Consider the following 14,998-nt stretch of genomic DNA (forward strand, 5'->3'; position numbering starts at 1 on the left):
TCTTGTAAAAATATTAAAAAAATAAAAAAGTGAGAATAAATAAGAAAAACTTTGCATTCAATAGAGTTATGCTCTCGCCTACACATTCTTGATCAAGTGTAGAAGGCTCGAGTATGCGTTTAAGGTCAGTTCTCATCTTGTTCATTAGAGGGGTACATATGCTTTGAGCTATGACTAGTTTTTCGTAAGCCGTAATTCCGTATTCCTATAATATAAATAAATTAGGAGTGAGGGTTTCATGAGGTATATTGAACTAGTAACTCAAAGACAGCTATACCAATCATTTTTATTTTAAAAAAAATGGGAAAATGTCTATATGGAATTAAATAACTCAAAAATACACTATTTATTCAATTTAAAACTGCATTATGATAAATTATTTTTAATTATGATAGTCGGTGTCAATGTTATAAATAAATAACTATAAACCATTTTGAACATCGTTTTCAATTTAACACTTAGATAAAATGACTAAATCATAGTTAAATTACACCTTGATGGCAAAAAAACTTATTTCAACAATTTTTTAAAATTATAAATTAATAACAATGTAACTAAAAGCAATTTTTAAAAAATTTACTAAATTTAATTAACATAAATTTATTGCCCAAAGTGAATATATAAAAACATATTTTAAATCATAATTAAGCCCAAAAGGTCCATTTAATTGGTGGGACCATTGCCATATTTAACATTTTATAAATGAAACCTGAGGTATAACTATATCCGCCATGGCCTTACTACATAGAAATAGTTCTTCAATCTTGTTAAAATTCAGAGCTTGGGCATTGTGTTGCATGTCATATTTGGCTGAATCATATATATCCGGTATTTTGCTGATATCGAAATTTATATCTTGAGCAGATGCCTTTCCATTATTAGCTTTATTTTTAACGAAAGGGTTTTCCTTGGTGTCTTCATTTTTGCATTTCTCCAAATCTTAGTATTGGATTTTTAATAAATATATCATTACAAAATGTAATTTATATTATTACATCGTGAAATCTCTAATTTGAGCACCAGTAATTTATGTTTAGATAAAAGTTTCACAAAATATAAAAAAAGTAGACATTTTTGCAGGTTAACTAAATTTTATTGATCTTAATAGTTTCATTATCCCTTCCATTTTAATTTTGAAAAATTATAAAAGGTCTCATGAGTTGCGAAAAGCAAAGTTTTTTATTTCAAATAGGTTATATTTTGATTCAAATATATTTATTTTAAATTTTAGCAAAAAGTTAAATTAATTTTTATATTTTCTTCCTTAATGTAAATATTTTTCCCACGAAAATTTAAAACATGTCTTTTATTTTTTTTAAAAACAATGATGGATGTAACAAAATTTTACCAACTAAAAACCTAAAAGTAATATAATTTAATATAAAATATATAACCCACATCTTAGTACCAGAAATTATAATAACAGATTATTCATCTTCACAATCTGATGCACAACGATTGCAAATAAAACTATTGTACAAAATGAAGATTCAAAAAAGATAGATAATTAAAAAATAAGGCCTTCAGGAGGTTAGAAATCATTAGACACTTGCTGAATAGAATTATTTTTAAGACTTCTAAAACTGCAAAGAGCATGCCCGACATGATGGAACCTCAACATCAAACTGCTACAGTGTTTTTGAACCTAGAAGAGCCTATTTTGATTGCCCTTGGAGAAATATTAGAATCTAATAAATTATTAGATTCAATAGGACACCGATTTTTTTTCGCATTGTGATGTATTAATAAATAATTTAATTACAGATCAATTTCATGCTATACTTTTCAAAAAAAATGATATGGATTTTGCTGACATGAATATTATTCTATTACAACTTAGAAAACTAAAAGATAATATATTGACCAATAATTTCAAGAGATTTATGTGAATTTTGAGCAAAAGGGAGATTATATGATTTTGAATTTCGCTTGTCTCGACTTGCATCTAGGAAAATAATCGTTTCAATATTAACGTGGACTCAATTGAGGATTACTATATAATAACCGTTTTTATTCCACTTTTAAATATATTTCTCAAAAGGAACGTGATTCATCAAATGGCTCTATCTAATTTAAAAATACTAATATCTAGAAACCCAACTTAGGATAAATTAAATCTTAATATTGCAATTAAATATTTCGCTCAATTTTATTCAGATTTTAAACTTGATACGAGATAAATTTTAATAAATAATCCTCCAAGAAACGTTATGGAATTATATACTTTAAAATATATTTTAACATTTTTCAAAATATATTACTGTATATTTTGGCAACATTATCCATTAGTAGAAGTATAAATCAGAATACCTTTTATTCATTAAGGAGAATAAAAACCTATCTCAGAAATATGACAACAGAAAATATATTGAATGAACTAGTTTTACTTAATATAGTTAGAGATTTTATTCGAATTACAAAAAAAATTATTGAAAAAATGGCATCATATCAAAAAATAATACATTTCCATTTATGAACGATATTTTGATAACTTTGAATCATTATATAAATGTTTAATTCTATATTATATTGTGATTTACAAACCGGGTTATATATGGCTATAATATTTTCTAACAATATTATATTCGTTCTAAAATATTTTATTTTCCCAATATTTTATTATTTCTATTTGAAATTGTTATTTTGTAAATATGATGTTATAATAAACTTCATATAATGATTCTAATAAATTTTTAATATTCCAAAAAAAACACTTCAAAATTTAAAAAAATTTCCCCCCTCCCCACCCAAAAATTCAGGCTTATTTGATAAGAACTTTGAAAACAATACTCCATAAAAATAAATAAAAATCTCTTTGACAAAGATTTCTAATATAATATTTTTCTATATGTTCTGTTTATATATAATAAAAAATAAATGTACAATAAAAAATGAGAATTTTTTCTTAAAGCTGTTTTTGTTTAATGTATTAAATAATCTAATAAACGTTGTCTTTTGCAATAATTAAGGCAACTATAAAATTATTACATTTGAGTAGCTAATTATTACATTTCAGGTCATGTAAATATTTATGTTTTGGACAGAGAAACTTATTATTATATAACTATTTATATTTAATAGGCCTATTTAAATCAGCGGCCATAATGACGATTTCATTCGCGTTTTATATTTGAAATTACTTTTCTTGGCGCTTTTATCCTTTTTAGTGTCTTTAGAAGTGTCGTTTTTATTGAGCTTGAAATCCTTTTCGAGTTTGGTCCATCTCCTGAACATGAGATCCCATGTTTCGTCGTGATATAAAGGGCATGCATTATCGGAATTGCGGCTTTTCCTATTGGTATTATCGCTAAGGGGGTGGGAAAAGTCTTTGGGGTAAACGAACATATGGTTCTAGTTATATAAAAATAATAATATATCAGAACTTATTATTTAATAATTTATTTTAATGAAGTTCAAATTGTAAAAAAAACTGCTTATAATTTATTATTAATCCATCTCATTTAAATTTTATCAATATTTTTTTACCTTATACTATAACCATATGCTTATATTAACAGTCTATAACTACAACTTAGATATACTTAGAGAAACATACAGTTATTCGTTTTATATAAATAAAAATTATACTATTACAAATCTTTATTTTTGAAGCTCAGTAATCATTTCAAATCATGTGATAAAACTTATATAAGAATAAATTATGTGTTTGATTTATCTTTTCAATCAGGAAAAATGGTCAAATGATAAGCATCCTAACAGCAATCATTATAAACTATATGCTAACGTGATTGTCAAAATTTAGGATTATAATTCTTAGCCTTTCATTTCTAATAATGTCTTAGTTTGATAAACGGCTCTCTCATCTTAATGTATTGGCATATTTAAATTGTTTTCTATCAAAAGTTCTCATTTTAGATTGGATCTTTTTCTCTTCTTTTTACAATCAATATTTACATTAAAATTTACGAAATAAACTCATCAATCTTAAATACCATTATCAAATCGTTTTTTCATAAAATATAAGTAGCTATCGTATTTAACAAGATTAAATAAGAAATAGTAATCGAGATAAAAAAATAATCCACTCAGATTAACAAGAATTATTAAATAATTTTTAAAAAATGAACTAATTATTTGCAAATATATTATACCTTAATATTACATATCAAATCCTTGATCAGTTCATCTAGGTGAATACACATCCTAAAAGGATTTTTGATAAACTTAATTGCTTTTACTAAAGATTTAGAATGTGTTGGAATCAATTCTTCCAAAAGAACAGGTGATTGATTTATATCACAGTCGGTGTTTAGTAACTCGTTGAGTTGACTTTTGACTCTCCTCATAAACTTTTGTTGCAAATGCCTCAAATCGAAACTAGAATTCGTGTTTATATTATTGACGTTAGCTTCAGATTTGTCTGCTGTTTCAATAGAACTGATGGGGTCGTTGATAGTTGGGCTCCAATTTTTTGGTTTTGACGAAGAATTAGATGATTGCCTTTTGGCCTGTTTGGAAGAAAATGTAGCAGTCGATGATGATTCATAATTGTGATCCAGGAGACCATTTATGTCAGCGCTCTTAACCATTTGAACTAGGATGGGCGTTAGTTCGCCTTCTAAAGCTAAAAACCCCTTTTTAAAATTATTGTTTGAATATTTATTAAGTTTAAATATATTAAAGATATGATCTTTCTTTTAATTTAATTATTCAAATTACCTTAGCAAATGCAGCGGCAGTCATTTGCACCCTACCTTCGTCTGAAGCGTAAATCTTGAGATCGTGTCGATAGGTGCTATGGAGTCTGAGCAGACCACATCCTGGGTCATTACTGCTGTTATTACCTGCAATTCATATTTTATATACCCATAATAATGATTAGAATTAGGATCTATCAAGGGAACTATATTAGAGATAAATATAAATAAATAGCCTGATAAAAGATTGATATATTTTTTACACCCATGTTTATAATGATAAAATAAAACATTAAATATAAAATTTAGCCAAAGGGACACCATTTCATATTCTTTTACACTGCTTAATATACCACAATTTGTCTACCCTTAAAAAATGTTTTTTATAAAGCAATATTCTGGAAATAAAAAGTGTGGATAAAAGTTATTTATTACTTCAAATTAAATAACTTTATAACTATTAATATTGTCCTATATAAACGAGTAGATTTAAAAAACATGATAATACTTTACAAAAAACTTTTTAGGAATATATTTCTAAAAAATAAAATGTGCATAGATCTCGATTCAAACAGAAAATAGTCTTAGGAAAATAAATACTCAAAATTTCCTATCGATATCTCATGCGTCGCAAACCCGATCTTTCTTAAAAAACAAAATAAATCCTTACCTATGATCTGTGAGAAAACGAAGGATCTAGTATCAATAATAAGAGGTAAAACCTGCCCTCCCTCCTGGGTACATAGATCTAAAGGCTTTCCCCAAGTCTTCAGCCTGTTGCCTCCCAGTTTGAGTAAGTTCTCCTCCCCATTTGAGTATAAAGAATAAGGAGGGATCTTTTGTATTCGAGCTACTCGTGTTACTCCTACTTGAAGTTAAAATATTTAAGTCAGGGCTTGGATTTAAAGATGATGAGGTTGATTTAATATCTTGAGCTGGCGATTTACTATTCTGATCAACAAGCGGACTTTCGGATGATGAATTATTAAGATGGAAAGGCAAATTGCTTTGAATAGGTTTTAAGGGAATTTGAGAGATGGAAGAACGATTTTTAGGGGGTTCTGTTGATGTGGAAGTAGATGTAGTAGTGCCTTATATATGTGTGTACATAAAATAAAGAAAAGAATTCAAAGACTACCTAAATAATATTTATATTATAAGACCCACAAAATCAATTTTTTTTGGCCCAATTGTGTACAAAGCCTTTTAGTAAAAAATTTTTTAGGTTAAATGAAATTAGGCCATATATTTTTTTATTCTCTATTTTAAAGTTATGCATAAAATTTAAATATTCAGCAATCAATTTGATAATTTAATAGTGTTTATTTATTTTATCTTATTTACTACAAAAAATATAATATGAAATATTTCCTACCTCCTAATTTAAAAAAAATCATTTAATAGTAATATTCAATCAAGAAAAAAAATAAAATATGAAAGAAATATAGCATTCATATTTTTGGGGGCTATGGACTGATTTTATATTTTATTGCTGATGTTACGGCCCACCAGGACTCTAATATATATTAGCAAGCAAGGCCCAGCCCGATCTCCCCGATTCCGAATTTACTTTGGTCTTAGCTGAGCCTAATTTTTGAAAATATTTTATTTTGGGCTATGACAAAAAAAAAATTTCTAATTTCGGGTTGGGCTTATTCGGGACGAGCCTAATGATACTGGCAAATGCAGATCTCTAATTTATATACCATAAAAATAATTTCAAAACATATACTAACAATTTCAATAACACAGATGGTAATAACGAATAAATGGTAATACATGCTTTTAACTTATCTCATACTCATAATTGTGTTTTATCTTTCAATCAATGATAACCTTTAAATTATAATAATTAATTTGATCTAGGAAACTTGCAGAGCTGTGACATTTAGTGCTGAGTTTAGAGCTTCCATAGGGTTGATATTTCAATTGAACCTTCCTATTGATCCCTGAAAAATGGCCGTACATCTCTAAAACTTGTTTGAGTTGCTCAAGTTTAGAAGGGTTTTCCTCTATCATATTAGAATTTGTTTCTTCGGTAAAAATATTTATGTCTTTATTTTTGTCAAGCAAACTGATATTAGTATTGTAATTGTCTTTAATTTTATCGTCACCTTGATTATCTAAACCAGGAATTAAAGGGTTGTTTTGAGTATTAAAATTGTTATAATTGGTTGAAGTATTAAAAGCTTTTGATTGTTGTTTTTTAAATTCCTCTAAAAGGTAGCGGGTTATGTCCAAGATTTCCTTTAGTTGTAGGATTAGTAATTTAAAAAAGATTACCTTTAATTGTAGACTTATAGGATTAATAATTAAAGAGTTTAAACCAGATATTTAGCGATTTTAAATAATTCAACAATAGATATCAGCAAATGTAGATATAGGCCAGTTAATTAAGGTGTGCTATCTTTTACTGTATATGATAAATGTTAAAATGTTGATAAAATGTTCTAACTACTTCCGGTGGAAAATTTGAAGTGAGAACGGTAAATATTATTTTATTTTAATCATATTTATTTACAGATTATATGAACATTATAGTTACTCCTAAGACTTAAATTGTAAATTGTAACATTGCTAATATGACCCTTCCATAATCAAAACCTACTTAATCGGGCATGGGCTTTTATCTGTCCCTTTTACTTCCCATGGGCGTTTAAGTGAGTGGCTTTGCCACTTACGCGCACAGGTAACTGCGGCCTGCCCAAAAATCGTGGATGGTTCTCTTAATTATTTTCCCATTTTTTATCCCAGTTTGATGGGTTTTTTTATAAAAGAACCAAGCGTTGCTCTGTTGTATATATAACTTTTGCTATATGTACGACGTTTAGGGCTAGTGCGCTTAATATCACGTATCACGTAAAATCAATTAAGGGAATTATGATTTATATCCTGTCGATAAATAAAATTATAATAAAAATAAATATTTTTTAAAAATAATGAGCATACTTGCAATTGCTTAGGCTTTTTGAGCTTAAGTTCCCCAGTTTTATACCCATCATATTTAGCGAACAGATCAAAAAATCTATTATGAATTATAAAAATAGGTTAAATTTTACAATATTATAGATAGAGCTATAAAGATAATATATCAATTCACACCTTTTTATTACATAGAACTTGTAAATTTTGAAGAAATAGGAATTTATGATCATTTTCTTTAAAAAAATTTTCCTAATATTTCTTAAAATGTGAATCATTTATTATATTATATGTTAATTAATACTATGCTATAACCATATTATATTAATAAACTTTTGGTGTTTGACTTCCATCTTCATTTTTTGCTTTGGCGTCCTATCAGCATGCCTTATAACGGCTATAACACATCTCAACTCCATCCTAAAATTGATAATATATACATAAAAAAATAAGGGGAGTTACAATTGTAAAAAACGTAATTAAAACATAATGCATTTTTGCTCTTCGTGATTCAAAAATCTACAATACATCTTATTTGATATAAAGTTTTTAATAATATAAATCGAATACCAAATTTATTTTATTTTAAAATTTAATACTATTATCATTTAAGCAGGAAGGGCTTTAGTAATTGAAAGAATGAAAAAAATGTCTGTAGCTAAAAAAATTTGATAGAAGTGTAAATATGTTAGAAATATTAAATATTGCAGTTTTAGTTTAAAGATTAGCAATTAAGATTATTACATTTTTGTTTAAATCGTATAATAAAAGCAATTTTACATTTTCCCATATGTGGTAGGTACAATGGGCGGGTCATCTAGTTGATAGGGTATAGTCCAAGGAATATGCAAAGTTGGCGCCAGTTCTCTCATGATAAAATTCCTAAAAATATTCGAGGTAAAAAATATTATATTTTTTTTATTATAATAAACATTAGAGATGCGCCCAGGTGGACACTTTAAATTTTAATCCATACCATTGGCCAATACTCAAAAATGATAATTAGCCTTAATAAATAAGAAATTAAATTTATTCAACAATGGATATGAATTTAAATTAAAAAAAATAAAAAAGATAAAAAGGAAAGAAAATACTTTTAATCTATATTTTATATTTCATAGATTAAATATAAATGATTAATAAAATAATAAAATGATAATATTGATGAATTATATCTTTTTATTATTATTTTTGGTATTGGGTATAGGTCAATATCATGTTAGTTGGAGTAAAAGGTAGCATTAGTGCATCTCTGGTAAATATAACAAAAAAAATTGGATTCAACAGGTGCTTAACATAATAAGAATCGTGTATAAACAGACCTGCAGCCCAGCTAGGGTTGTATTTTAATTTTATTCTAAAAAATACCCGGGTCGGACCTCATATTTTAAATCGCCATATCAAGCCGAGTAAATGATTTCAGGTCCGCTGTTCCCTAGTCTCCATAATGTTAAATAAAAACGATCCTATTTCAATTAAGGAGTTATAAAAGAATATTAACTGTTGTATTTGCCACGACGAGGCACTATATAAATTATCTCAAAATGTCAGAAATATGAAGATAAAGAGAACACTCTAAATATAATCTAAGCCGAGATATAATAAATAACCCTAGAATCATGGCACAGTCATCGTAATATTTTCGGGAATTTTTAACAAAACTGAAGCCATTCACGTCGCAAACGAAAGATTTACCGTTGGCCCGTAATAAGTCGAATCCACAAACCAATTGCTGAAATTTCAAATTTATAATAAGAAATTTAATTCGTATCATAAGTCTAATGTAATCACTTTGCAAAGAGATCAATAAATACATCATTTAAATCTATCTCTGTTCTCTACAGGGATCAATTATTTTGCTCCTTGCATGGTCACCTTACTAAAATTTGTTTCTAATGTATTTTCATTTTAAATTTATATGAATAAAAATGTATTTATTGTGAGTAGAAGTTACAAAATATTGTATTTTGATAATTAAGAATACATAAATTTAACTAAATTTAATTATGCAAAAAGAACCGTTAGATATTCTATAAATTTGATTTTCGATTATAAAACCAAAATCATATAAATCTGTGAAAGACAAATTCTTAACTTGGAATTCCAATTTATTCCGTCTTTAATCAACATAATGCTTTTTATCCGAAATCGGTGTTAAAAAAATAAGTGAGTTGATTACTAAGAACAGGAAGGTCATGGTACGGTCATTTAACTTGATCAGTTAAGATAAAAAATAAACTCTAATACAGTCAACCCTGCTTAATTTGGGCATCATTGGGCTAAATCTTTCCAGCTTAGTTGCCCAATTTCTCAAGACTCTAAGCAAAAAAACCTTTTAAAATCTGTTATATTCTTTGTTTCGCAAAAAGAGAGATAATGTCAAACCATTTCAAATAATTTTTTTAGTTCATCAAAATCATGAGTAAAATTAAGTTTGGGGCAATGTATTATTTTTTCAACTTTTAATCTATTTCTGAGTCTTTTTTCATACTTAAAATTTTGATTTTACCGGAAATGTATTCCATTATGTTTGGAATAGCTATCCTATGAATTTCCGACAATTTTGACATGAATTTATGAACTTAATATAATTTATATTAATTTTTCCATAGATATTTTATAACAATTATAAATGACTCAAAAGTTAAAGGCAAAATTGTCTATAATTTATAAGATAGATATTCTAAACATGCTGGAATATATTTCCGGTAAAATCAGATTTTTAAGTTTTAAAAAACACGCCCAAAAAATGACTTAAAGTTGAAAAAAAACTTTGTTGAAAAACATAAAACTGTATAATTTATTATAAAATGGTTGTTTACAAAATAAGAATAAAAATATATAATTAATTTGTGAAATAAAATATATGTTATATTTTATGTTTATTTGGTACAATGTTTTATTTGAATATTTTTGGATTTATGAATATTGTGAACAGTTCTCATTCAGCACATTCACTATGAATATAATGATTTAGAAATTTAATAATTAAATTTTTAAATTAACACTACTCGTTCGTTATATTTGTTTTTTTTATTAATTTTATTATTTGACATGAATAGTTTTAAAAAGATGATAAAATTTTATAATATAAATTAACGAATGGCACAAAAAATAGTTTTAAAAAGATGATAAAATTTTATAATATAAATTAACGAGTGGCACAAAAAACAACAAATGCCCACTTTATAAAGGTTTTACGCATATAGATAAAAAATTAAAATCAGTCCACTTTTTAATGTAGACAGTTGTCCAATTTATCAAGGCATTTTCTAATAGTAGTTAATAGGAATTCGACTGAGACTCAAAATTATGAGTTGCCTATATTGACTGTATTATTTATAAAAAATAAAGAAAACCTTAAAAGCTAGGCAAACTTTTCTAGCTATCAACTTCTCTCTTCCATTAAGTATAACCGGATACCTAACCTCTTTGCCTTCCAAATCTCTTTCCACCTTCCCATCTAAAGCAGGAGATTTTCTTGCTTCGGCGTGAGCGTAATCTGGTCCTACCGTGTATACTTTAACGTCTGTTCCATCCGTGGGCATGAATTCTTCGTAAATGTAACAACCTGTCTATCGTATATGTTTGTACAATTGAAATAAAAATTATTTCGAATACTAATGGGAGTAGATTCCCATAAAAATAATTATTCATACAATCTTACAAACTAATTAAAAAGGGGAGAAATAAGTTATTGAGCTGAGTACTGAATAACATGTATTTACAATTTCCTCATAATAATTTTTAAGATATCTATAGCTATTATACTCTATAGCCTCAAAAATAGATGCAATTTTTTGAAGTTAGTAATTAATAGGTTCCACGATATCTTATTATTTGGATATAATTAACTAAGTGTATAATAAAAAAAAATTCCTGTTATATCGCATATAAGTCCTGCTTTATTTGTGGCAAATTACCATTTAAACTCAAATTTTTGAGTTCTATGGCTATTATAACTAAAAGTACAAAAGTGTATGATAATGACGAAGCGTCAAGTTTACTGCTAGGGAAGCATTTGAAAAACATTTTTCATTTTTAAAAGTCAAGCCATACAAAAAATTAAGATTTATAAATAAGTGGAATTTGTTTCTGTTTTTGAGTAAAATGTTGATTGATATTTTAAGCATCGAATTTATCAAATGATTTAATGAATCATCAAATAAGTGGTTGATTCTTCGTGGCGCTAAACTACTTTGAAAAAAAATATAAACATCTGAAGCTCCTTTATCATTTCAAACATATTTTCCCTTTGGAAGGCAAGATCAAGAATATGGAAAATTAGAATTAGAAAATTTCCAACCAGTGAGACACTTATATATTTCGATAGATAAACTCTTTTTACAAGTTTTGTAAAAATATTTTTGACATTCCTTTTTCAATAATTTATTTCTTCATATCAAAACTTCCCGAGCAAAATAATATTTTAAATAAATTTTTCATAAAATAATTGCGATGACATTTTAAATTAATTAATTTTTTTTTAAAAAATTTTTTATTTGCTTCTCCAAAGCATATTTTTTAAATGTAAAATTACACAATACATTCATATGATTTTCTCTTTATTGATTAAAAAAATTAGGGTTGTGAACCCAAATTCAGTTTCAAGATTTCTTATCTTTATTTAGCAAAAATTTTGATAACAGGAACTTAATACAACCGATTTTCTAAAAGAGGTCTGACTGAACCCACACCAGTCTATATTACCCAGAGTTTAATAGGTTTCCCAAAAATCGTTTCTAGTCTGTGGTTTTAAAATATCTAACCAAACAAGTTTAAATCTCTGAACCCGATGTTCACAACCTTGATAAAAATAAACAATTTTTTATTTTCCAATGTTTAACTTAATAAAAAAAAATTACACCAAAAATAATAGTAGAAGCATGATTTTTTTCTCTATTTATTTTAAAAAATAAGCAAATGCATAATTTTTTTAGTAGTAAAAATAATATTTATTTTTTTAAGGTAAAAATAACAGTAATTTTTTAATGTTATAAAAAAATAATATTAATTTTTTTAAACTAAGTCAGATTAGTATTAATATTTTTAACATAGTTTAAAGATTATATTAATTTTATTTAAGAATTTATTAAGAAAAATTTTAAAAGAAGCGATGATTTTGCTTTTGGATGTTTTATCACTGATCTATGAAATTTAACTAGCAGCCTTTGAGAAATAAATCCAATTGCATTCATTGTTTTAATTAAATAATATATATCATAGACCTGCAGAAGTGCCATTTCCATGGCCCAGCCTGGTTTTTTTCAGAAAATTTTTTTGGCCCAGCACGGTTTTTCTATTTGCAGGACCGATTGGGCATGGATTTTTTTTTTTAAATAAATTCAGACCCAGCCCAGATTTTTTAAAAATTTATTCCCTTAATAATGATGATTTAAAATATTTGGTTTTAAAATATAAGGCTCAGCCCAAGTATTCTTTTAACAAAAATTTTCAGGCCTGGCCCAGGTATTTAAAAAAAATTTCAGGCCCAGCACAGGTATATTTACAAAAACTAAAATATAGCTTGGGTACATGGTCCAGGCTGGCCTATAAGTCTCTAATATATATAAAAGGCACAATAAATAAGACCTATATAAATTTTTAGAGATAATTCAAGGAAAGGGCACACTTTTGAATGACTAAAAATCTTAATATGCATTTAAATCTAAATTTCCAGAGGGCAAAAATTTTCAAATAACATTTAAATAATATATAAAAAATTTTTGGATGGGACTTGCCCCTCTCTAGATGTCCCACTTTATGCATTGAATATTATAAAAATAGTGATAAAAATTATATGCCAAAAATATTTTCCATGTATATTACTTTTCGGACAAGACTGACACTTGAATAAACACTAGATCTACTGCCAATTTTTCTAAATAACCTTTGGCTACCTCCTCCAGCAGATACTGGATAATATATGTACACATTATGATCCTCTGCATTTAAGGGTTTTTCCACAAAGGGTTTATTAAAGGTCCTGCCATTTATTTCAATATGATCTTCCCCTTCAATCAAATGTTGCGATGCTATTCAAAATTATAAAATATATTATTATGTAATTTTTTTTACATGAATCAGGATTAGTTCTATCTAGAACAACATATCTTGGCATTTCCAGCCCTTCATTTTCTAATATTCTATAAACTTCTCTTCTATGTTTAGTATAATATATCATTTAAATTATAAATTAAAAACCTATCCATTAATTTATATTGCATTGGAAGATCATTAATTATTAAAGGATTTCTCAGTTTAGAGTATTCAATAGCTTTTTCTAATCTAAATCCTTGAGAATGAAAAGAAATTAAGCAATCTACTATGGGCCAATTTTCAACAGGTTCGTTTAAAATATCATTTTGACTGATAATCTACTTAAAAATTATGAGAAAATGCATCAAAAATATTTATACATATGTTGAAATGTATTCAAATTTATCAAGTCTCTGTAATATTTCATGCATAGGTTTGGATTTTGATTTCTTCTCCATGGCACATACACCAACGATTATTTGCTTGTGAGAATTATTCTATTTATAAAGATTAAATATATTTATATATATATATCAAAATTACATCAAGAGTCATTCTGATATAAATCTTAGGACTTCATTCATTCATTCATTACCAGGAGTTGTAGCGTTCACCAAGTATATTCACTAGTAGTGTTGTTAAACGGCTCTATTTGAGCCGATTTTTAAAAACGGCTAGTTCAATATTTTGGCCAGAAAAATTTTGCCTAAGCCTCGAGACTTCGCTAATAGATGTATAAACCTATGTGATATCTATGACCAAAATCTTCAGTTTTTCATAAACTTTTTCTGGCTTAAATATTGAGTTAGCCGTTTTTAAAAATCGGCTCAAATCGAGCCGTTTAACAACACTATTCACTAGTATATAGACACTATACATGATGTATACCCGTTTTATTATAGTGGACGGTACCACTATGTAGTCAGCTAGCATAGTAAAGAAGAGAGGAGTAAGAAAGAGGGGATCTATTAGTTCCGTTACCGGCAAGATAGTGTTAAGAAATTGTAACCAATATCAATAATAATGTACCTGACGCCTGGTTAGGTATTTAAGAGGTGAAAAAAAAGTAATTCTTATGTTAGGTAAGTATATCCTTGGAAGATAACGTTATGTCTATATAGCGTGTCCTATTCCGGAGGCATCCAACTTCCCTGTAATTGTAATCACAATTTCTGAAACCCATTATCCTAAAGAGCTTACTATCTTTGTCTGATATTTTCCTTCTTTTTACAATTATTTTTGTGATTCTAGAGTCAATAGTGTCCCCATAAATCCTTGTTTGTATTAGGCAAGCGATGCACGGGATCCTCATTATTTACCACATTATTATTATTATAGTGAACCCGTAATCGTTATCATTATTATTCACGGTCTTGAGT

General features: G+C 27.0%; 1 protein-coding gene across 5 annotated transcripts in view; it reads right to left on the minus strand.

Moving 5' to 3' along the window:
* LOC135924874 (inositol hexakisphosphate and diphosphoinositol-pentakisphosphate kinase 2-like) overlaps positions 1 to 14,212 on the minus strand; it is a 34,733-nt gene extending 20,521 nt beyond the window's left edge. For 4 of the 5 annotated variants that reach the window (XM_065460001.1, XM_065460000.1, XM_065459996.1 and 1 more), the window contains exons 1-17: positions 14,163 to 14,212; positions 14,000 to 14,116; positions 13,785 to 13,957; positions 13,659 to 13,741; positions 13,410 to 13,615; positions 10,940 to 11,155; positions 9,191 to 9,312; positions 8,361 to 8,462; positions 7,914 to 8,000; positions 7,608 to 7,683; positions 6,530 to 6,905; positions 5,381 to 5,749; positions 4,681 to 4,805; positions 4,113 to 4,595; positions 3,141 to 3,351; positions 710 to 939; positions 51 to 205 (exon numbers count right to left, since the gene is read on the minus strand). In XM_065460001.1, the coding sequence (XP_065316073.1) occupies positions 51 to 205; positions 710 to 939; positions 3,141 to 3,351; positions 4,113 to 4,595; positions 4,681 to 4,805; positions 5,381 to 5,749; positions 6,530 to 6,905; positions 7,608 to 7,683; positions 7,914 to 8,000; positions 8,361 to 8,462; positions 9,191 to 9,312; positions 10,940 to 11,155; positions 13,410 to 13,615; positions 13,659 to 13,741; positions 13,785 to 13,957; positions 14,000 to 14,116; positions 14,163 to 14,174 (3,143 nt within the window). In that variant the 5' untranslated portion in view covers positions 14,175 to 14,212. The remainder of the gene's footprint in view (positions 1 to 50; positions 206 to 709; positions 940 to 3,140; positions 3,352 to 4,112; positions 4,596 to 4,680; positions 4,806 to 5,380; positions 5,750 to 6,529; positions 6,906 to 7,607; positions 7,684 to 7,913; positions 8,001 to 8,360; positions 8,463 to 9,190; positions 9,313 to 10,939; positions 11,156 to 13,409; positions 13,616 to 13,658; positions 13,742 to 13,784; positions 13,958 to 13,999; positions 14,117 to 14,162) is intronic. The other variant, XM_065459997.1, reaches the window with a different exon arrangement.
* Between the last annotated feature and the right edge of the window lie 786 nt (positions 14,213 to 14,998).

The sequence above is a fragment of the Gordionus sp. m RMFG-2023 genome, chromosome 2, assembly GCF_954871325.1.
Source record: "Gordionus sp. m RMFG-2023 chromosome 2, tfGorSpeb1-WG-v2, whole genome shotgun sequence".
Taxonomy (NCBI): domain Eukaryota; kingdom Metazoa; phylum Nematomorpha; class Gordioida; order Chordodea; family Parachordodidae; genus Gordionus; species Gordionus sp. m RMFG-2023.